We start from the raw sequence: 16,037 nt of genomic DNA on the forward strand, positions 1-16,037 counted from the left end.
GTATAAGTAGACTTTGGAATATGAAGAACCTTTGGGATATAGGGCTGACTAGGAGGATGCCTCCGAGCCAGGAGACAAGGCCAGCAAACATCACAGGTTTAATGGACCCCAAGGGAATTAGGGGATGAGAAGGCTGCAAAAATCAAAGTGAGAAAGACCTTGTTCTTAGGAAAGGAAGTGGAAATTCACACTTCCTTTCCTTCAAACTGCTCACACTGAAGCAGGAGATAGATGGGCCCCAGACTGAACAATCTCTCCCCTGTGGACAGAAACTCCATAATAGCAGAAGCTCCATAAAAGCAGGATGATGAAGCAGGCTGGGCCCTGCCCAGACAAGAGATAAAAAGACCACATACTTCTCACTCTTGAAGCGAAGGACACCTCCCTGACTACACATGCACAGAAAGACTCCTTGGAGGTCAAAAAGGGAAGGGGCATTACCTCATAGTAAGTGATGATGCCTCTTCACTAGAATCCATCTCGACTAAGAGATGAGCGCACACACATGGGAGGACCCTGAGACATATCTAACATGGACTAAAGAACCAGGCAAATCAAAAGGATTGGCCATAGGAAAACTGCCAGAAGTGCCCCATTGATTCAAACCACCACGAGGGCATGACTCTCTGAGCCCACCTGTGTGTCTATCCACACGCACTGGACTCTTTTTCCTTCCTAATAAACACTTTGTTTCACTACTTTCTATCTTTGTGGAAATTGTTTTTCTAAAAGCCAAAGGGCCAAGGCCTTGTCACTGAGCACTAGTCTAGTGACTAGGATTCTGTGTTCTCAACCTCCACAACCTGACCTCAATCTCTGGCCAGGAACCAAAGCCCTGCTTCAGGCTGCTGCAGACCAAGGCCACTCAAGATCAACACGACCCCACTGCCAAGACCCAAAACTCAGGCAGGTACCTTGAGTATTAAAGGTCAGCTATGTTAGGGCTTGGCATTCCTAATGTTTCTGTGGGAAAAGCATTTCAAAATGTAAGCCAGTTGTTTGGAACATGGTAGAAAATTTCTTCATAAGACTACTCACTTCTTGGCAATTCTTTATGTGCATTCTCAGTTTTGGAATATAATTAATGTGCTTTGAATTTCCAAAACATATTGTAATATATAAAGGGGGAAAAATGAACTTTTTATAAGGATGAAAAAAGTGCCAAAGATTTGGTTTACCAAGATGAAACTTTTGTACTATACATTCATATCAAGCAATACTTCTTACTGACATTAATTTCTTAAATAATACTGATGTTTATTACTTAAATGAGACTTAGGTGTTGCAGAATAAATGCCTCTGTTTCAGACACTTAGCAAATCCAATAACCTATCACTTCAATAAACCATTCCATTAGTAGGGAATAACTATAAATACTCTACATCGAAGGACTTTATATCATCCTGGAAATATAATCAAGAAGCAATGCTTGAAGACTACACATTAAGCTACACTGATTATTTAAAAAGTGTATAAGCAACAAAGGAACTTTTGCAAAATGTAGTATTAACAGTATCTCCATCTTAGGAAAAGAAAAGCTATTACAAGCCAACTACACACCCAAAATGGTACCTTACAACTTATTGCTATTATTCTAATGCAGGACAGATTATTGCTTAAAACTGCACATTTCAGAAGACCAAGAAATTTTCATTTTTTGGTTACCATTTATGAAAATCAACATCAGAATAAAGACTTTTAGTTAAACTTTTGTGTTAAAAGTGAAGTTTATTACAATACAGTAAGTGCAAGTGTTATTAAAAATGCTGGTTAAAATCATAAAGTGTCTATACAATTTTTCTAGTATAAATATTGGAAATAACAACTTTAACAATTCTATAAGTACACAGTACATTGAAAACATAAAATCACATACAAGGCTAAATATCACTGCACATTATCATTTTAGATATCATTTTTCTGATCCCAGCATCATTCCAGAATACAAAGGGGTTACAAACATCAAGGTTTCAGTGTTTTGAATGTATGTCAGTTATCACACATTAATAATGCTTTAAAATCATTGCTTATAGTCTAATCAAGTGATTATAGTTCCAATAATTCCTTTTCTCGATAGGTCTTGGACAAAAAGTTGAGCTAGAAAAGCTGTGATTACAAAACCTAGGATGACATTAATTCTCAATGATTCATTTAAAACTGGCATAAAGTGTTATTAAAAGTCCTATAGGACATGGAAGACAATAAGTACATCACATGTAAATAAAATTAAGCAGCTCACCCTCTGCTTGCTTACTTGGCTCCATGTCTCTGTAGAAAGGAGAAGCTGAGCCATAAAGAAGTGCGGGCCACTCAGAACTGCTGGGAATGTGTGTTTTTGGGGGGTTAGGGGACTGGTGAAGGTGGGTAGGAAACAGCACAGGGAAAGACTTGGGGAGAAATGTCAGACTATAAAGGGAAATTAAACAGTATTACTGGTCCACTCCTCCCCATCTTGCTGAAGCAGGGGACAGTTCCAGTCCAGCCTCCATCCACTGTCTCCCAGCAGGGGCTCTGTTCCCCTCCACCATGAAGACAGCATTTGCTTTTCAGACAATGTGAAGCCATGGCTGTTCGGTACTGAGAACACTTCCCAAACCTGAGGAACAGCCTATAAATTATGGGTTTGGACACTGCACAAACCAAGGAGAATCTGAACTAGGCCTCAACATGAGCAGAAGGGAAACAGCTTTTTACAAGCAGCTAATGCCCACACAGGCTAAGTGGTTCAGCCAAGGGGACAGCAATGCTTATTTCTTCATGAACATGCTTCTCAGACTTTCATGTGCATAGGATTCACTTGGGAGCTCACCATAGTGAGCTGGGTTGGAGGTGGGGCCACAGGTTCTGCATTTGTAGTTAAGCTCCTATGGACCACACTTTGAGATGCTGATGCTCCTAGCCTATGGACCATACTTTGAGAAGCAAGAGTCTGCAACACAAAGACGGGGCCACAAGTATATGCTGGAAGTCCTGAGGAGAGCTGAGATAACCCCAGTGTTATAGACCCACCCAAACGCATCCCTGGGCTACAGGTGGAGACGTGGCACAGAGTGGGCAAATGTATGTTGACGTATTTTCTGATAGCACCATACTATGACTATATGAACAGCTGAACAACATAACTCAACTTGAGTGAATTGGAGAAGTCTACTGGTTGGGAATAAAACTAGCCTTTTCCCCTTGTAGTCCTCCTTAAAGTGAACATGATTACAAAGGTATAAAACACCAGCGTATTAAATTTCATAGTAAAAGGCCACATGTGCACACATATACATACAGCATGAATTCTAAGAAATTAAATGCATTTTATCAGGATAAAGCAGGGGCTACCACTGCTCCCAGCTAAAATCATCTCCTCTTCCAAATACAAGGAAGAAACCTTGAATTGTAAGGAAAATCACTGCATTGCCTGCCAGCACCAGGCCACAGGCTCCCCATTTGATCTGAAACACAAGAGGATTAAAAAGAGGATTAAATCTTTACTTTATACTGTACTCTTTGCAAAATATTATTTTCTGCGTCAGAAACATCCAATGAAATACTAAATAAAACTGCTAAAAGGCTTAACAATGTAATAGGCAGGAGACAGTGAACAGTTCAGTAATTAGTCTAGTCACTTCGTGACGCTTGTTAATTAAGTCTGGTATCATCCTTAACATTTTCCCCATTAGACATACTTCTCTACTTGTTTTCATGAGACAATGACTGCCTTCAGTAAAATACACAAAGCAAGATTAGAAAGGGTCCAATTACAATATTGGTTACTGGAAGTCCTGGATATATTGCCTTTTTTTCATGAAGATAGAAATTGGATAGTTACAGATTGATTTGTTTCTTTTCCAGGCAAAAGATTTTAAATAATACTCTGGATGCAACTAAAAAGAGCTTTCCAGCGTGGCAGATGGTTTTCCAGAGGCACAGTTGGGGATGAGAGTACCCTCTAGTGGGCATATTTTAACAAGCAGAGAACATCAGTGAAAATTTTTTCATAAAACATGATGCAGTATTTGAAAGGTAAAAATAGAAATCCTTAGAGCAAAATTTAGGAAGTACTAGTCTAAGGCACAAGAGGGATACGATCATGGCAATCTTACATTGAAAAACCTTCAGTGCTTCTGTTACCTCGACAGAGTTCAGACTGGCCTGGCATTCCAGACCTTCCCCAGTCAGGCTTTCCCAGCCTTTCTAGCCTCAATCTCAACCACTCCGTTTTTGCTCCATCATATTGGACTACTCTTTAGTCCATACATTTAATTTTTGCATTTGAGTACCATTCCATACGATTGTCTTTTCTACTTTAATCAAAATAGTATTTATCCATAGAAGCCACATCAAATAACCAGATGTAATTTCTCTCTTCTTGGTGCTCCTATGGCATTCTGATCATTTTAATGACCACATATAGTACACTTACACTATACTTACCCATCAGGCTAGTTTCTGTTCTCTTTTGAGAACAGAGACAGTATCTGGCTCTTATTCTGAGTGTCCTACAAACAGGATATGCTCTGTTTACTGTATGAATAAACAGCCCTTGTATGAGTCTGATACTCAGTGTGCCAAATAAGAGTCTCATGAAATTGAACCAGTATGTAATTGGGGGAAATAAAAGCAAATACTATGGAAGACAGTGAATGTCAAAGAACTGGATAAATTATACCCATATTGTGTATTTTGGAGATAAAAACTTTATATTGGATACTGATTAAATAAAGTGCATATTTTACGGCAAGACAAGAAAAAATTAAATATAAAATTTTCTCTTCTTGTTCAGGCCTCCTCCCTCCCCTTTGTGTAATGTGCATCTGTATTAACCAGACCTCCTTAGGAGATAACATTGCTTCTTAACATTCCTTCCTAATCTCATAAAGGGTCATAACTGTTTAGGAGAGAATCTTCTTTCTTAATGATGTAGGGGCCACGATGACCTACGACCCACTGATCACTCTATACACTTCAATCTGGATTGTGTGAATGGTCAATAGTATGTCACTGGACATATAACCATTTGTCTCTAAAACTTATGTAACTGTGGTTTGATCTCTTACAGGAGGAACAGTCATCTCCAGGGGTATGATCCTCAGGTTGGGGCAAATAAAATTTTCCATTTCTTTGATTGATTGATTGAGTGAGTGAGTCATTAATTTTCTCACTGACAATATGAAGATGTCATATTACTCACTGTATCTTCCAGTGGCTATATAGTTTTCCCTCAATATGTAACTACTGTGTTGAGAATTATGTCCACGATCCTATTTGCAGGAGAAGAATTGGGTATGATGTTGTGATTTATATTAAGAAATCTATATTTGATCAGTCCCTATTTTCTGCACAGAGCTTCTAAAATCCTTGAAACTTCGTAAGTGATGAGAGTGATTATCTTTACGGTGGAAAGCTCTGATTTATAGCCAGTCAGTCAGAAGCATGAGTAACAACCTGGACTTGTGATTGGCATCTGAAGAGGGAGGTAGTCTTGGGGGACTGAGCCCTGAAACAGTAGAATCTGCTGCTGTCTCCAGGCAGATGGAATCAGACTTGAACTAAATTGTAGGATACTCACCTGGTGTGGAAGAATTGCTCCTTAAGGGTGTAGGGAACAAACCCCCCCACCACATACACACACACACACACACACCAACCCCCCCCAACACACACACACACACACACACACACACACACACTGGAATTAAGTGACCAGGACCCCTTTTGATGTTTATTTTGGAACTAGAGAAGTATTGCTACATGAGTCTCTGGATTGCCCTATAATAAGAAGCAAGGATTTCAGAATAATTCCACAAAATAGCTTACAACAGAAAAAGCAAGAAATCACTTGGTCTGGCTAAAAGTCGCAAGAGGAACAAAGAAAGCATTCTGAAAGTATGTGCAAGATACTGACAGGTAGATCTAAATCAGGGGAATACAGAAACTAAAAATATGTCTGGTTTTGAGTATTAAGTCTAAGCAGTGGAAATGAAACTCTGGTTCCAGACACAGGCCTATGAAGTAACCTCGGCGATAGCTGGGCAAAACAACAGACAACAAGACTTACCACAGACACACGAGCAAGAATAACAGGAAATCCAAAGGCAGAAACAACAATTCCTGTAGTGAAAAAATAAGCCAGTTCCCGACAGGCACTACTTGTTGCATCGGAGTCATATGTTGCTCGTTTGGCAATGAAATAGGGGATGGGAGAGATGGCGTGGAAAATCAGGACAAACAAAGGCCAGTAAACGCTGTTGGTTGGACCCAGGAGAAATCCAAAAGGAAAAGTTAGTTACATCATAATTAAAGATACACTACTGTTTCAAAGTTTATATTATTTTAAATGTCTAGGTCAACATTTATTCAGTCGTCAACATTAGTGCATGAGATGATTATTTTCCAGGAACAGCTGAGTAGTAGTGATGATTAAAAATTACTAGTACATTAATATGCAGACAGCTTATACTGTGTTAAGAAACAATGACACAATGTAAAATCTAGAATCTTTAAGGTTTTCTGGATTACTGAGCTGTAGTTTCTTTAGGGACAGAATCCTAACTTAGTCATCTTTGCTTTCCATATAGAACACAGCACAGTGCCTTGCACATGTTCATTCAATAGAAATTATCTGAGTGTGTGCAGGTTGGAAACCTTTCAATTTCTTGGAGTAAAACTCAAGATTCCTTGCCCTGGTCTACAAAGCCTCACATGATCTGGCCAACTTCTTCCATTAATTCCATGCCATCTTCCCTTATTCGCTTCATCTGTAGCCACATTAGCTTTTCTATTTCTCAAATACTCTTGCCTGGAATGCCCTCTCCTGACTCATCGACCTGATAAACTTATTTATCCACAAAGTCTCAGGTTAAGGACAACCTCTTCTATGCAGCCCTCCCTGACTTTAACTCAGGTTCCCTTTCTCGAAGCTCTCACTGTACTTTGTAACATCTCTCCTGACTGGACTGTCTGCCTGTCTCTCACTCATAACTAGAACTGAAAGCTCCCTGAGGAGAGGACTGCATCTCATCATTCTTATATCCCTAGCTGGTCCAGAGGAAGTCTTCAATAAATTCTCATTAAATGAACACATCAATTTTGAAAAGAGCTTTTCTCTGCACAAATACAACTAACTAAGTGACTGGGTTTGTAACTTGGGCTTTATTAATTCATTCATTAGAGCTTGGTGCTAAATTGACCAAACTCTCTAACACCCATACTAATAGTGACAAAGACATAAAAAGAATAGTTCTTTCTGAAATAACTTACCCATAATCCTCTAAGGCACATCCCAGCATCAGAAAAGTCAGCCCAATAGCCCCACTGAAAGATAATGCCACAAGAGCTGTGAAAAATAAAATCAAGAGTTATAGGTTCCAATGGTTATCAGGGACTGGGGGAGGGGGGAGAGGAATGGAGAAGGATTCTTCTGGGATGGATGAAATGTCCTGGAATTAGAAAGTAGTAATGGTTGTACAACCTTGTGTATATATTAAAAACCACTTTAAGAATTTTTAGAGTGTGAAGAATTTTACACTTTAAAAAGGCTAATTTTTGATATGTGAATTATAACTCAATTTTAAATTTTTTAACAAAAACAATGCTTATTTCATTGAAAGAGATTTACTTATTTCATTGGTTGATGTTACATTGACTAGCAAATGACAGTCTATGTCTGTTACTATTAAATCTTTAGGTGGAGAAAGAGCTCAGGCCTTTGCAGTATTCAGCCCCTGTCTAATGTATGAATTCCCTAACACCCATTCTAAGAGGCCAGCCAGCCAGTTGATACAATACCAGTGAAGGGAAACCCACTATCTCCTGAGGCAGATTATTTCATTTTGACAGTTATCAGATGCTGAAAACCCTCTATCCTTAAACTGTACCCCAAACTGCCTCCCTGTAATATACAGGTATATATATATATATATACCCTGTAATATACACCATTTGATCATTGTGCCTCCCCATACCACAGGGCTTTAAGTATTTGAAGATTACTTTCGTGTCGTCATAGAAAATGCTTTCCAACTAGTATCCCCTGAATATCGATTCCCTGCATCTGTTGGACACTAATCTTTGAGGAGGTAGAAATGTGTTTGCTTTGTTCACTGCTGAGTGAGAGAATAACAGAGTTGTTTAAAAAATCTTGTGCTGCTCTGGGTCACCAACATGGGTTCATGTTGGTAACTCTGTCACTGATGGGTTGTGTGACTATGGTAGAAGCTGAACCTCCTTAAACCGGATTATTGAGCTGTAAAATGGGAATAATGAGGCCAACTTATTAAGGAGTTTATGGGACTCAAATGAGATAATCTATAAGTGACTGGCAAAGGCAGGCGCTCAGTAAGCAAATACTGATGTAAGTATCTGCTCATTTCAGCAACGGTCTTCAGTAAAGGTAGCAATCACAAGCAGAGGATACTTAGTTATCCGAATACTCCTCCGGAAAAAAATCCATAATACTCAAAATCAGTCATTAGGTAAACCAACTAACATTTTGATTGCTTCCTTTTACTTTAAGAGGCAATCTGGAAAAAAAAAAAAAAAGAGGCAATCTGCGGAGACTTTTATAGGAATTTTTAAGATTCCTAGGTGATTTTTAAAAACATCCGGGAGTATACAGATGTTAGAGGACAAGGAAGGACTGTCAGTTTTACATATTTTTCCATTTAGTACATGTCACTTTTGGGGGGAAAAAATGACAAAAGTAACTTTCCCATATTGTTTCACTACAGATGATCTTTTCCTCATTGGTTCTGTCCCCTGCCTGTGCCTAACCACCTGCACCACTCAGTCCTACAGGAGACCATTCAGAGACCATTCATAGACCTCTTCCTTCTGTTCTGGGACACCAATCACTCAAAGTTCACAACTATATCTCCAATTGATGCTCTTAACCTCCTTTTTCTTTTTTAGGAATTGCATCCTCAGCCATCTCTTAAACTTGGAGCTAACCAGAAATCCAAATTCATCTCTCTAATCACTCCCCACTCTTGCTGGGACACTGCATTCAACACAAAGCTCCCTGGTACCACAGGACCCAGCTACATCAAATGCTGCAGTTTGAAGTAACTCCTAAGAACTTGGCCTGCACTTCCAACTCCAATCTGGACTTCTCTGGGTAGTCAACATAGAACTCAACTTCAACATGTGTAAAACTGAAACGTCTCCCCTTCTCCTCCCAAACACACACTTCTTCCTTTCCAAGGTTCTATCCTGAAAGACCAATACAAGCCCTACACTCCATTTTCTAGAAAATCAGTAAGTCTGGGTGACTCAATCTCCCAGACCTCACTCAAACCTACTGCAAAAGACTAAGTGATTATGTCCCCACCTCCCAAATTCATATATTGAATTTTAACATCCAGTGCGATGGTGGTAGGAGGTGATTAGGTCATGACAGGATTAGGACCCTTATAAAGGGACTCCACAGAGCTTCCTAACCCCTTCTGTTGTGTGGGGACACAGCGAAAAGATACCTATCTAGGAACCAGGAAGCAAGTCTTCACCAGACAACAAATCTGCTGGCACCTTGATTGTGGAGATCTCAGCCTCTCGAACTAAGAAACAAATGTTATTTAAGCCACCCAACTTATGGTATTTTTGCCCTAGCAGCCTTAAAGGACTAAGACAATCACCTCTTCTCTGATGCCCTCAACTACTTATCATCTGTGTGCAGACCCTTATCATCTCAGGCCTGCCTTCACCTCATGACTCTTCCCATCTATCCTCCACACAGCAGACAGTGACCTCTCAGATAATCAAAGCTGGCGTCACCCCTTCAGTTGCTTTCACAGCCTATGAGCTGTTCTAGCACTGGAGGCGCACCTCTGCCCCATGTCACATGTTCTCTCCATTAGAATAAACTCTGCCCTCACCCCAGTCCTTTGCCCGGTGAAGTCTTATTGATCCTTTTAGATTCAGAGCAAGGAATGCCTCTTTTGGGAAACTGGTCCTCTTCCTCCCTGGAGCAGGGTTCGGTAATGCCATCTTATGAGTTTCCTAGGCCTGCTATTAAAAATGTATCACAAACTGGGTGGCTTAGAAGAACAGAAGTTTACTCTCTCATATCTAGAAAAGACAACTGCTCCCTCTGAAAACTCTAAAGGAAGACTCCTTCCTTGCCTCTTCTTAACTACTGGCAGTTGACTGCCATCTTTGCTGCTCTCTAGCTCACAGTTGCATCATTCCAAGTTCTGCCTCTGTCCTCCTATGGTGTTCTTCCTTTATGTATCCATGTCTAAATCTCCCTTTTCTTACAAGGACACTAGTCATTGGGTTAGAGTCCAACTAATCCCATATCATCCTAACTTGATTATATCTGCAAAGACCCTATTTCCAAATAAGGTCAAATTCACACATACTGGGGAGTTGGAACTTGAATGTATTTATTTGGGGGATACAGTCAGCTTGCAATACCATCTTTGTCCTCACACTGTATCTGAGCACACCTTAGACATTTAAACAGTAGCACAATTAGTTCCAGCCCTGTCACACAATAACTGCTCATTTAACCTTTTATGCCAAGCCTCAGGCACACAGCAGTCCTTCTTTAAAAGTTAAATTATCTGCAAAAAGCTTCCTTTGTCCTTTTCCATTTCATAACCTATCTTCTTTTTTTACTACAATGCAATTTCTAACACATTCACACATAAACATTATTATTTGATAGTTTCCAGACACGACTAAACACAGCGCAGTGGTGCTACTTCTTATTGGTTTTCTGCACTGGCCTCAAATGGAATATTACAAAATGGACACTATCCAGTAAATCATGTTTACTAAATTAATGCTGAATATAAAAGTCCTCCAGAAATAATTTTAAAATACGTCTGCTAACAGTTTACACACTCAGATAAATTTCATAGCAAACACATGCATGTGTACAAATATACCCGTATGCATGTTTACAGCATATGTTGATTAACTAAGGAGGGAAGATCTTTGTGTACAAATTTCAAGGACAGGAGCTCCAACACGGAAACAAGTTATCCTACACTATTCAAAAGATTAGACATCTAATAGGGTGGGTCCTACCAAACCAACAGGAAGCCTTCCAATCTCTCCCACTGCTTGGCGTTCCCCTTCACTCTGAAGGTGCACAGATGAGGGAACTGGTGTTCTTGGTATCCCCCCCTTTTTAAAATCAATTGTCCCATGCAAAAACACTGCACAAAGTGAAGTTGCTCAGACGTGTCCGACTCTGCGATCCCATGGACTGTAGCCTACCAGGCTTCTCCATCCATGGAATTTTCCAGACAAGAGTACTGGAGTGGGTTTGCATTTCCTTCACCAGAGGATCTTCCCGACCCAGGGATCGAACCCAGGTCTCACAGAGTGCAGGCAGACAGTTTACCGGCTGAGCCACCAGGGAAGCCCCACTGCACAAAGACCTACTGTATAGCATAGGGATCTCTATTCAATATTTTGTAATAAACTATAAGGGAAGAGAATACATGTGCGTGTGTCTGAATAGTTGTGTTGTACACCTGAAATTAAGACGATACTGGAAATAAACTACATTTGCATTTTTTAAAGTACTATACAAACACCACCTTCCTGTCTGTCCATAAATGAATAAACACGGATGAAAGTAACGGTAAAATCCCACCTAACCTACTCTCTACAATGAAGACAAATACAGCATTTCAGGGTGCTTTTCGCTGACACCCGCCTGTAGACAACTCTGCCCAATTGTTACACGACAGATGGTAAGTGTTCTAATGCCGAGAACACTGGGGACAATGGCTTGTCTGGAAAAAGTGGGAAACTCGGCAAAGTGGCAGGAAAAGCGGGGAGAGGCGTTAGGGTGAACAAGACGGGGAGTGAAAGCCCAGTTTAAACCTAGGCAGAGGAGGGGGTGGGAACTGCTTCCCGAGGAACTGGGAAGCAATCCGGAAGGGGAGCCCCACCCGGGCTAGCCGGTGATTCCCGCTCCCGGAGAGGGCTTCGCCTGCAGCGACCCAGACACGCCTGGCGAAAGAGTGAAGACTAGTAGCCTTGCAGAAAAAGGTTGAGGTTCCCCCAAACACGCCTCCACCCGCACCCCAAGGAGCGAAGAGAGCAGGCGAACTCCTTCCCACCGGGAAAGGAGGGGACGGTGGCACGTCTGGGGAGGCCGTTTCCAGCCCACGCGCTGAAGGCGCAGCTCCAGGATTAGCCCAGAGTCAAGGCGGCGACCCCACCGCAGGACCAGCGAGCTAGGAACCTAGGATGTACCTTTAACGCCAGCCATGTCTCCCGAGCTGGGGCCGCGGCTGCTTCCGGCTTCCTGCCACGGCCCCAGCCCCGCCCAAGGCCCGGCCCAGGGCCGTACCTAGGCTGGCGAGCCCGCCCCGCCTCGCAAAGCCCCGCCCCTGACGGTTCCGATCTCCCCGGGCCTAGCCACTCAAGGCCCCGCCCTAGCCACTCAGGGCCACGCCCCTGCCGGGCCCCGCCCCCGCAACATAGAGCCACGCCCCTGCTCGTCTCTGCCCCCCACACTCAGAGCCACGCCCCTGTCCCCGCCACTCAGAAGCCTCCCAGACCGGCCCGCTTCTCCTCCCGCCCAGCCAAGGAGATCCCCGCACCTACCCACCCGTCACGCTGATGGGAGTGCACAGCAAACCCGCTTTCTCAGGATAGCGGCGACGTTGCTCCCTTAGGTCCTGAGCATCTGCATAATCCCCCAAATTGCCCCACGCTCCTCCTTTCCGTCGGTTGGCCGGAACCCCGGCTCCGCCGAATCGCTGGGTCCGCGCGGGCCCAGAGCTCCCCTAGGGACGCGTCCACCGTAGCACGGAAGGGCGGGAACCGTTGTTCCTGGCTGCAAGGAATTTCTGCGTGAGGATGGCGAAAATAGGGGAGGGGGAAAATGACAGTCGGTAGAGCAGGGATACCCGCTTTCTCTGGCATTACATTCTCTAAGGCCCAGCCTGCCTTTGTGTGCCTGTCTGCGTGTACGTAGCTGTGGCGGAGGAAGAGATGGGGACACCAGAGAAGAGGCCCCAAGGATCCTGTCATATGTCTGGCCTGGCTTTGCTTAATACCAACTTTAGCACTTTTCGGGCACTAGCGTTTTCTCCTTTACATTTAGGTTTATCTATAGAAACAAAAAATAAGCTATTTTGTGCTTGAGGCTTTCATGAACATTTAAATAAACAGCTATTATTTCTATATCCTGGGCCTCAAGGTCTGCAGGTAAGCAAGGCCAGTTTAGACTTCACAGGACCACTTCGTACTCTGCTCACAGGACAGAGTTTTGGCTTCGTGGGTACAATCTGGAAGAGACATTAAAATCCATCTGGTCCAAAGGCTTCATTTTACCTTTACAGAAAGAGGGCCAGAAAGGCTAGGACTTCCCTGCTCACACAACTCTTTGGAGAAGGTTGGATTATGGGTCACTTATCCCTTTTTCTAGCCGAGAACCCCTACACTTTATGATGCTGCTCCTTTTCTTTCGCTTTTTAAAAATTTTCAACAGGACTGAAAGCTAAATGAGTTCTGGGGCATCCAGGCTCCCCTGACTATAGAAACACAAATTGTCACCACTACCACCTTCCAGGACCCCTGCTTGGTTTCCTTTTTTAAATTGTACACTGAGCATGTTATTGTCTCAACACGTTTAATTACTTGTGAGTTTATGTTTCTAGCTCCTCCCATTTCTCCTCCTAGATAGAAGGTACACTTATTAAAAACTTTGTTGCTAGTCCCTGGCTCACTGCACAACTTGCAGATCCAGAGTTACACTGCGTTCTTTCCTTTGTAACCTGGGATCTATCCAAGATCACTGAGAACCTCTCTTTCCCTATGCCAAGCTCCCTGTATTGGGTGGCAGGGAAAACTGCCCACCACCCAAACCCTGGCAGCCTGGGTTTTTAGCTCCCTTGGTGCTGATCATGATTCAGTTACTAAGTCGTGTCTGACTCTTGCGACCCCATGGAACTGTAGCCAGGCTTCTCTGTCCATTGGATTTTTCAGGCAAGAATACTACAGTGGGCTGGCATTTCCTTCTCCAGGGGATCTTCCCAACCCAGGGATCGAATACGCGTCTCCTGCATTGCAGACAGATTCTTTACCACTGAGCTACCAGGGAAGCCCCCTTTTTAGCTCCCTTACTGAAGTGCAAAGCTGCACTCTTGAGGAAAATTCTCCTTAACTGATGAGGATTTTGTATGGGGTCAAATCTCACATTTTCCCTTCGATTCCCAACCACCTACCAAGTGTGTGTGATTTCCCTAGTGGCAGAGGACGGTAAAAGTCCACCTGCAGTCCAGGAGACCTGGGTTCGATCCCTGGGTTGGGAAGATCTCCTGGAGGAGGAAATGGCAACCCACTTCTATATTCTTGCCTGGAGAATCCCATAGATGGAGGAATCTGGCAGGCTACGCAGTACATGGGGTTGCAAAGAGTTGGACATGACTGCAAGACTGAGCCAGCACCACGTCTGTAGAAAACCATATACAAGGGCTTGCTGGAGCCCCCGTATCACGCCAAGGCCAGTCCCACAGAAGAGAAATGATTTGGAGAAAAGTGACACTTCAGAGGCAAAGCTTGGTTTGAGTGCCCTGGGCTTAGCCGTTAAGAAACTGGAAGATGGTGAGAAGCAAAAAGCTGGAGTTTGCCCCTCCTCAGGGGTGATGGGTGACATCACCTGAGGGTGATGTCTAGAATCAGAAAAATGCAGAGACAGTATTTGTCTCCAGTAACTTTCTTGCCCACACCAGCTGTTCTTCCCAGTTTACGAAACACTTTAAAGAGGAACTTAGCCATCTTGCCAGAGGCTTTAACCATCTTCTGAGAAAATCTGCTTTTCTCTTACCACTGGTTCACTGAAAAACTGTTCCTTCTGCTATCCCATTCTGTATGTCCTCAAGAATAAAGAAGACTTTCAATCAGAAAGTAAAACCTTAGACACTGAACACTTTCCCAACGTGCTGTCAGTGTGTTACTTGGAAATATAAGATCATGTCCTCTGTCAGACTGTCTAGGACTAAACAGGATCTCTTAGGATAAATTTTTTATATTCTCTCCTTGCATTCAATTCTCACAGTATGAACTAGGTTTTATTATCTTCACTTTACAGATGAGAAAACTGAGGCTCAGATGGTACCTACTGAGTAGGAAAGCTGAGATCAAACCCCAAAGAGTTTAAATCTGAAGTCAGAAAATCAGCACTTGAACTGTTCCCCATTTTAGATGGTAGAACAACCAAAACCTGTCTACTTGACCTAAATTCCCCAGTAGATGTTTTCAGCAGGGAAACTGTCCTGGTGCTGTGATAACTGGCTCTGGAATTCAACTTGCATGTTCATTCCTTACACAGTGTTTCATCAGTAGCGTGCTAAGTCGCTTCAGTTGTGTCTGACTCTTTGTAACCCCATGGACTATAGTCCACCAGGCTCCTCTGTCCACGGGATTTTCCAGGCAAGAATACTGGAGTGGTTTGCCATTTCCTACTCCAGGGCATCTTCTCCACCCAGGGTTGGAACCCACAACTCTTACGTTTCATGCATTGGCAAGAGAGTTCTTTACCACTAGCGCCACCTAGGGTCCAACTTGAAGGTTCTTCTAGACAGGGACACAGCAATGATAATTCAAAAGCTTTTGATTTGCAACATTGGTTTCCAAGTAAACATGCTGCTTCTCTTCTTAAAGATCTAAATGATCTGTTTGCTGCAACAAAGTTTCAGACTCCCAGGATCCAACTCTTTGCCTCAGCACACTAATGCATTAATAACCTAGCTAGAGCCAGGATTTCTGTGCTGATTCTTTTTGGAACATAGCATTCATGCAGCATGATCAAAAGTGCGTCTGTATATGGAGGCAAGGGTGGTAAGGGGGGTGGTTAAAGTATAAATCAAGAAATTCTATCAGATTATGTTTTGGTGCAAATGTATTATATGTACAGCAGTAGCAGCATATTCTTTCCCCATAACTTTTCTTAAAAGTGAATGTCAGAAGGTGTAATTAACGCTTGTTGTCCCATTCCTATGAGTGCAAAAATAACTTATGTTTCTACAAATATTTTTCAGCCTTTTAATATACATTACAAATATTTTAGACCAATCACA

General features: G+C 42.6%; 1 protein-coding gene across 2 annotated transcripts; it reads right to left on the bottom strand.

The window, feature by feature from the left end:
• Positions 1-1,708: 1,708 nt before the first annotated feature.
• Positions 1,709-12,281, bottom strand: LEPROT (leptin receptor overlapping transcript). 2 transcript variants are annotated; one of them, XM_061121683.1, is made up of 4 exons: positions 12,205-12,281; positions 7,252-7,327; positions 6,050-6,236; positions 1,709-3,443 (listed from the first exon to the last, which is right to left on the bottom strand). In XM_061121683.1, the coding sequence occupies exons 1-4, from the start codon at positions 12,218-12,220 to the stop codon at positions 3,327-3,329; spliced, it is 396 nt and encodes a 131-aa protein (XP_060977666.1). In that variant the 5' UTR covers positions 12,221-12,281; the 3' UTR covers positions 1,709-3,326. The 2 variants fall into 2 exon arrangements, with proteins under 2 accessions (XP_060977666.1, XP_060977667.1); XM_061121684.1 differs by having other exon boundaries at positions 7,252-7,305; positions 12,205-12,245.
• Between the last annotated feature and the right edge of the window lie 3,756 nt (positions 12,282-16,037).

Source organism: Dama dama, chromosome 20, assembly GCF_033118175.1.
Source record: "Dama dama isolate Ldn47 chromosome 20, ASM3311817v1, whole genome shotgun sequence".
NCBI lineage: Eukaryota > Metazoa > Chordata > Mammalia > Artiodactyla > Cervidae > Dama > Dama dama.

Bases quoted from the DNA above. Each gene is read 5' to 3' on its own strand.
- LEPROT (XM_061121683.1), bottom strand. The intron at 6,237-7,251 runs GTAAGTTATTTC...TCCAACCAACAG, and splicing joins TGTGCCTTAGAGGATTATGG to CGTTTACTGGCCTTTGTTTG. The intron at 3,444-6,049 runs GTAAGTCTTGTT...CTTGTGTTTCAG, and splicing joins TTCTTGCTCGTGTGTCTGTG to ATCAAATGGGGAGCCTGTGG.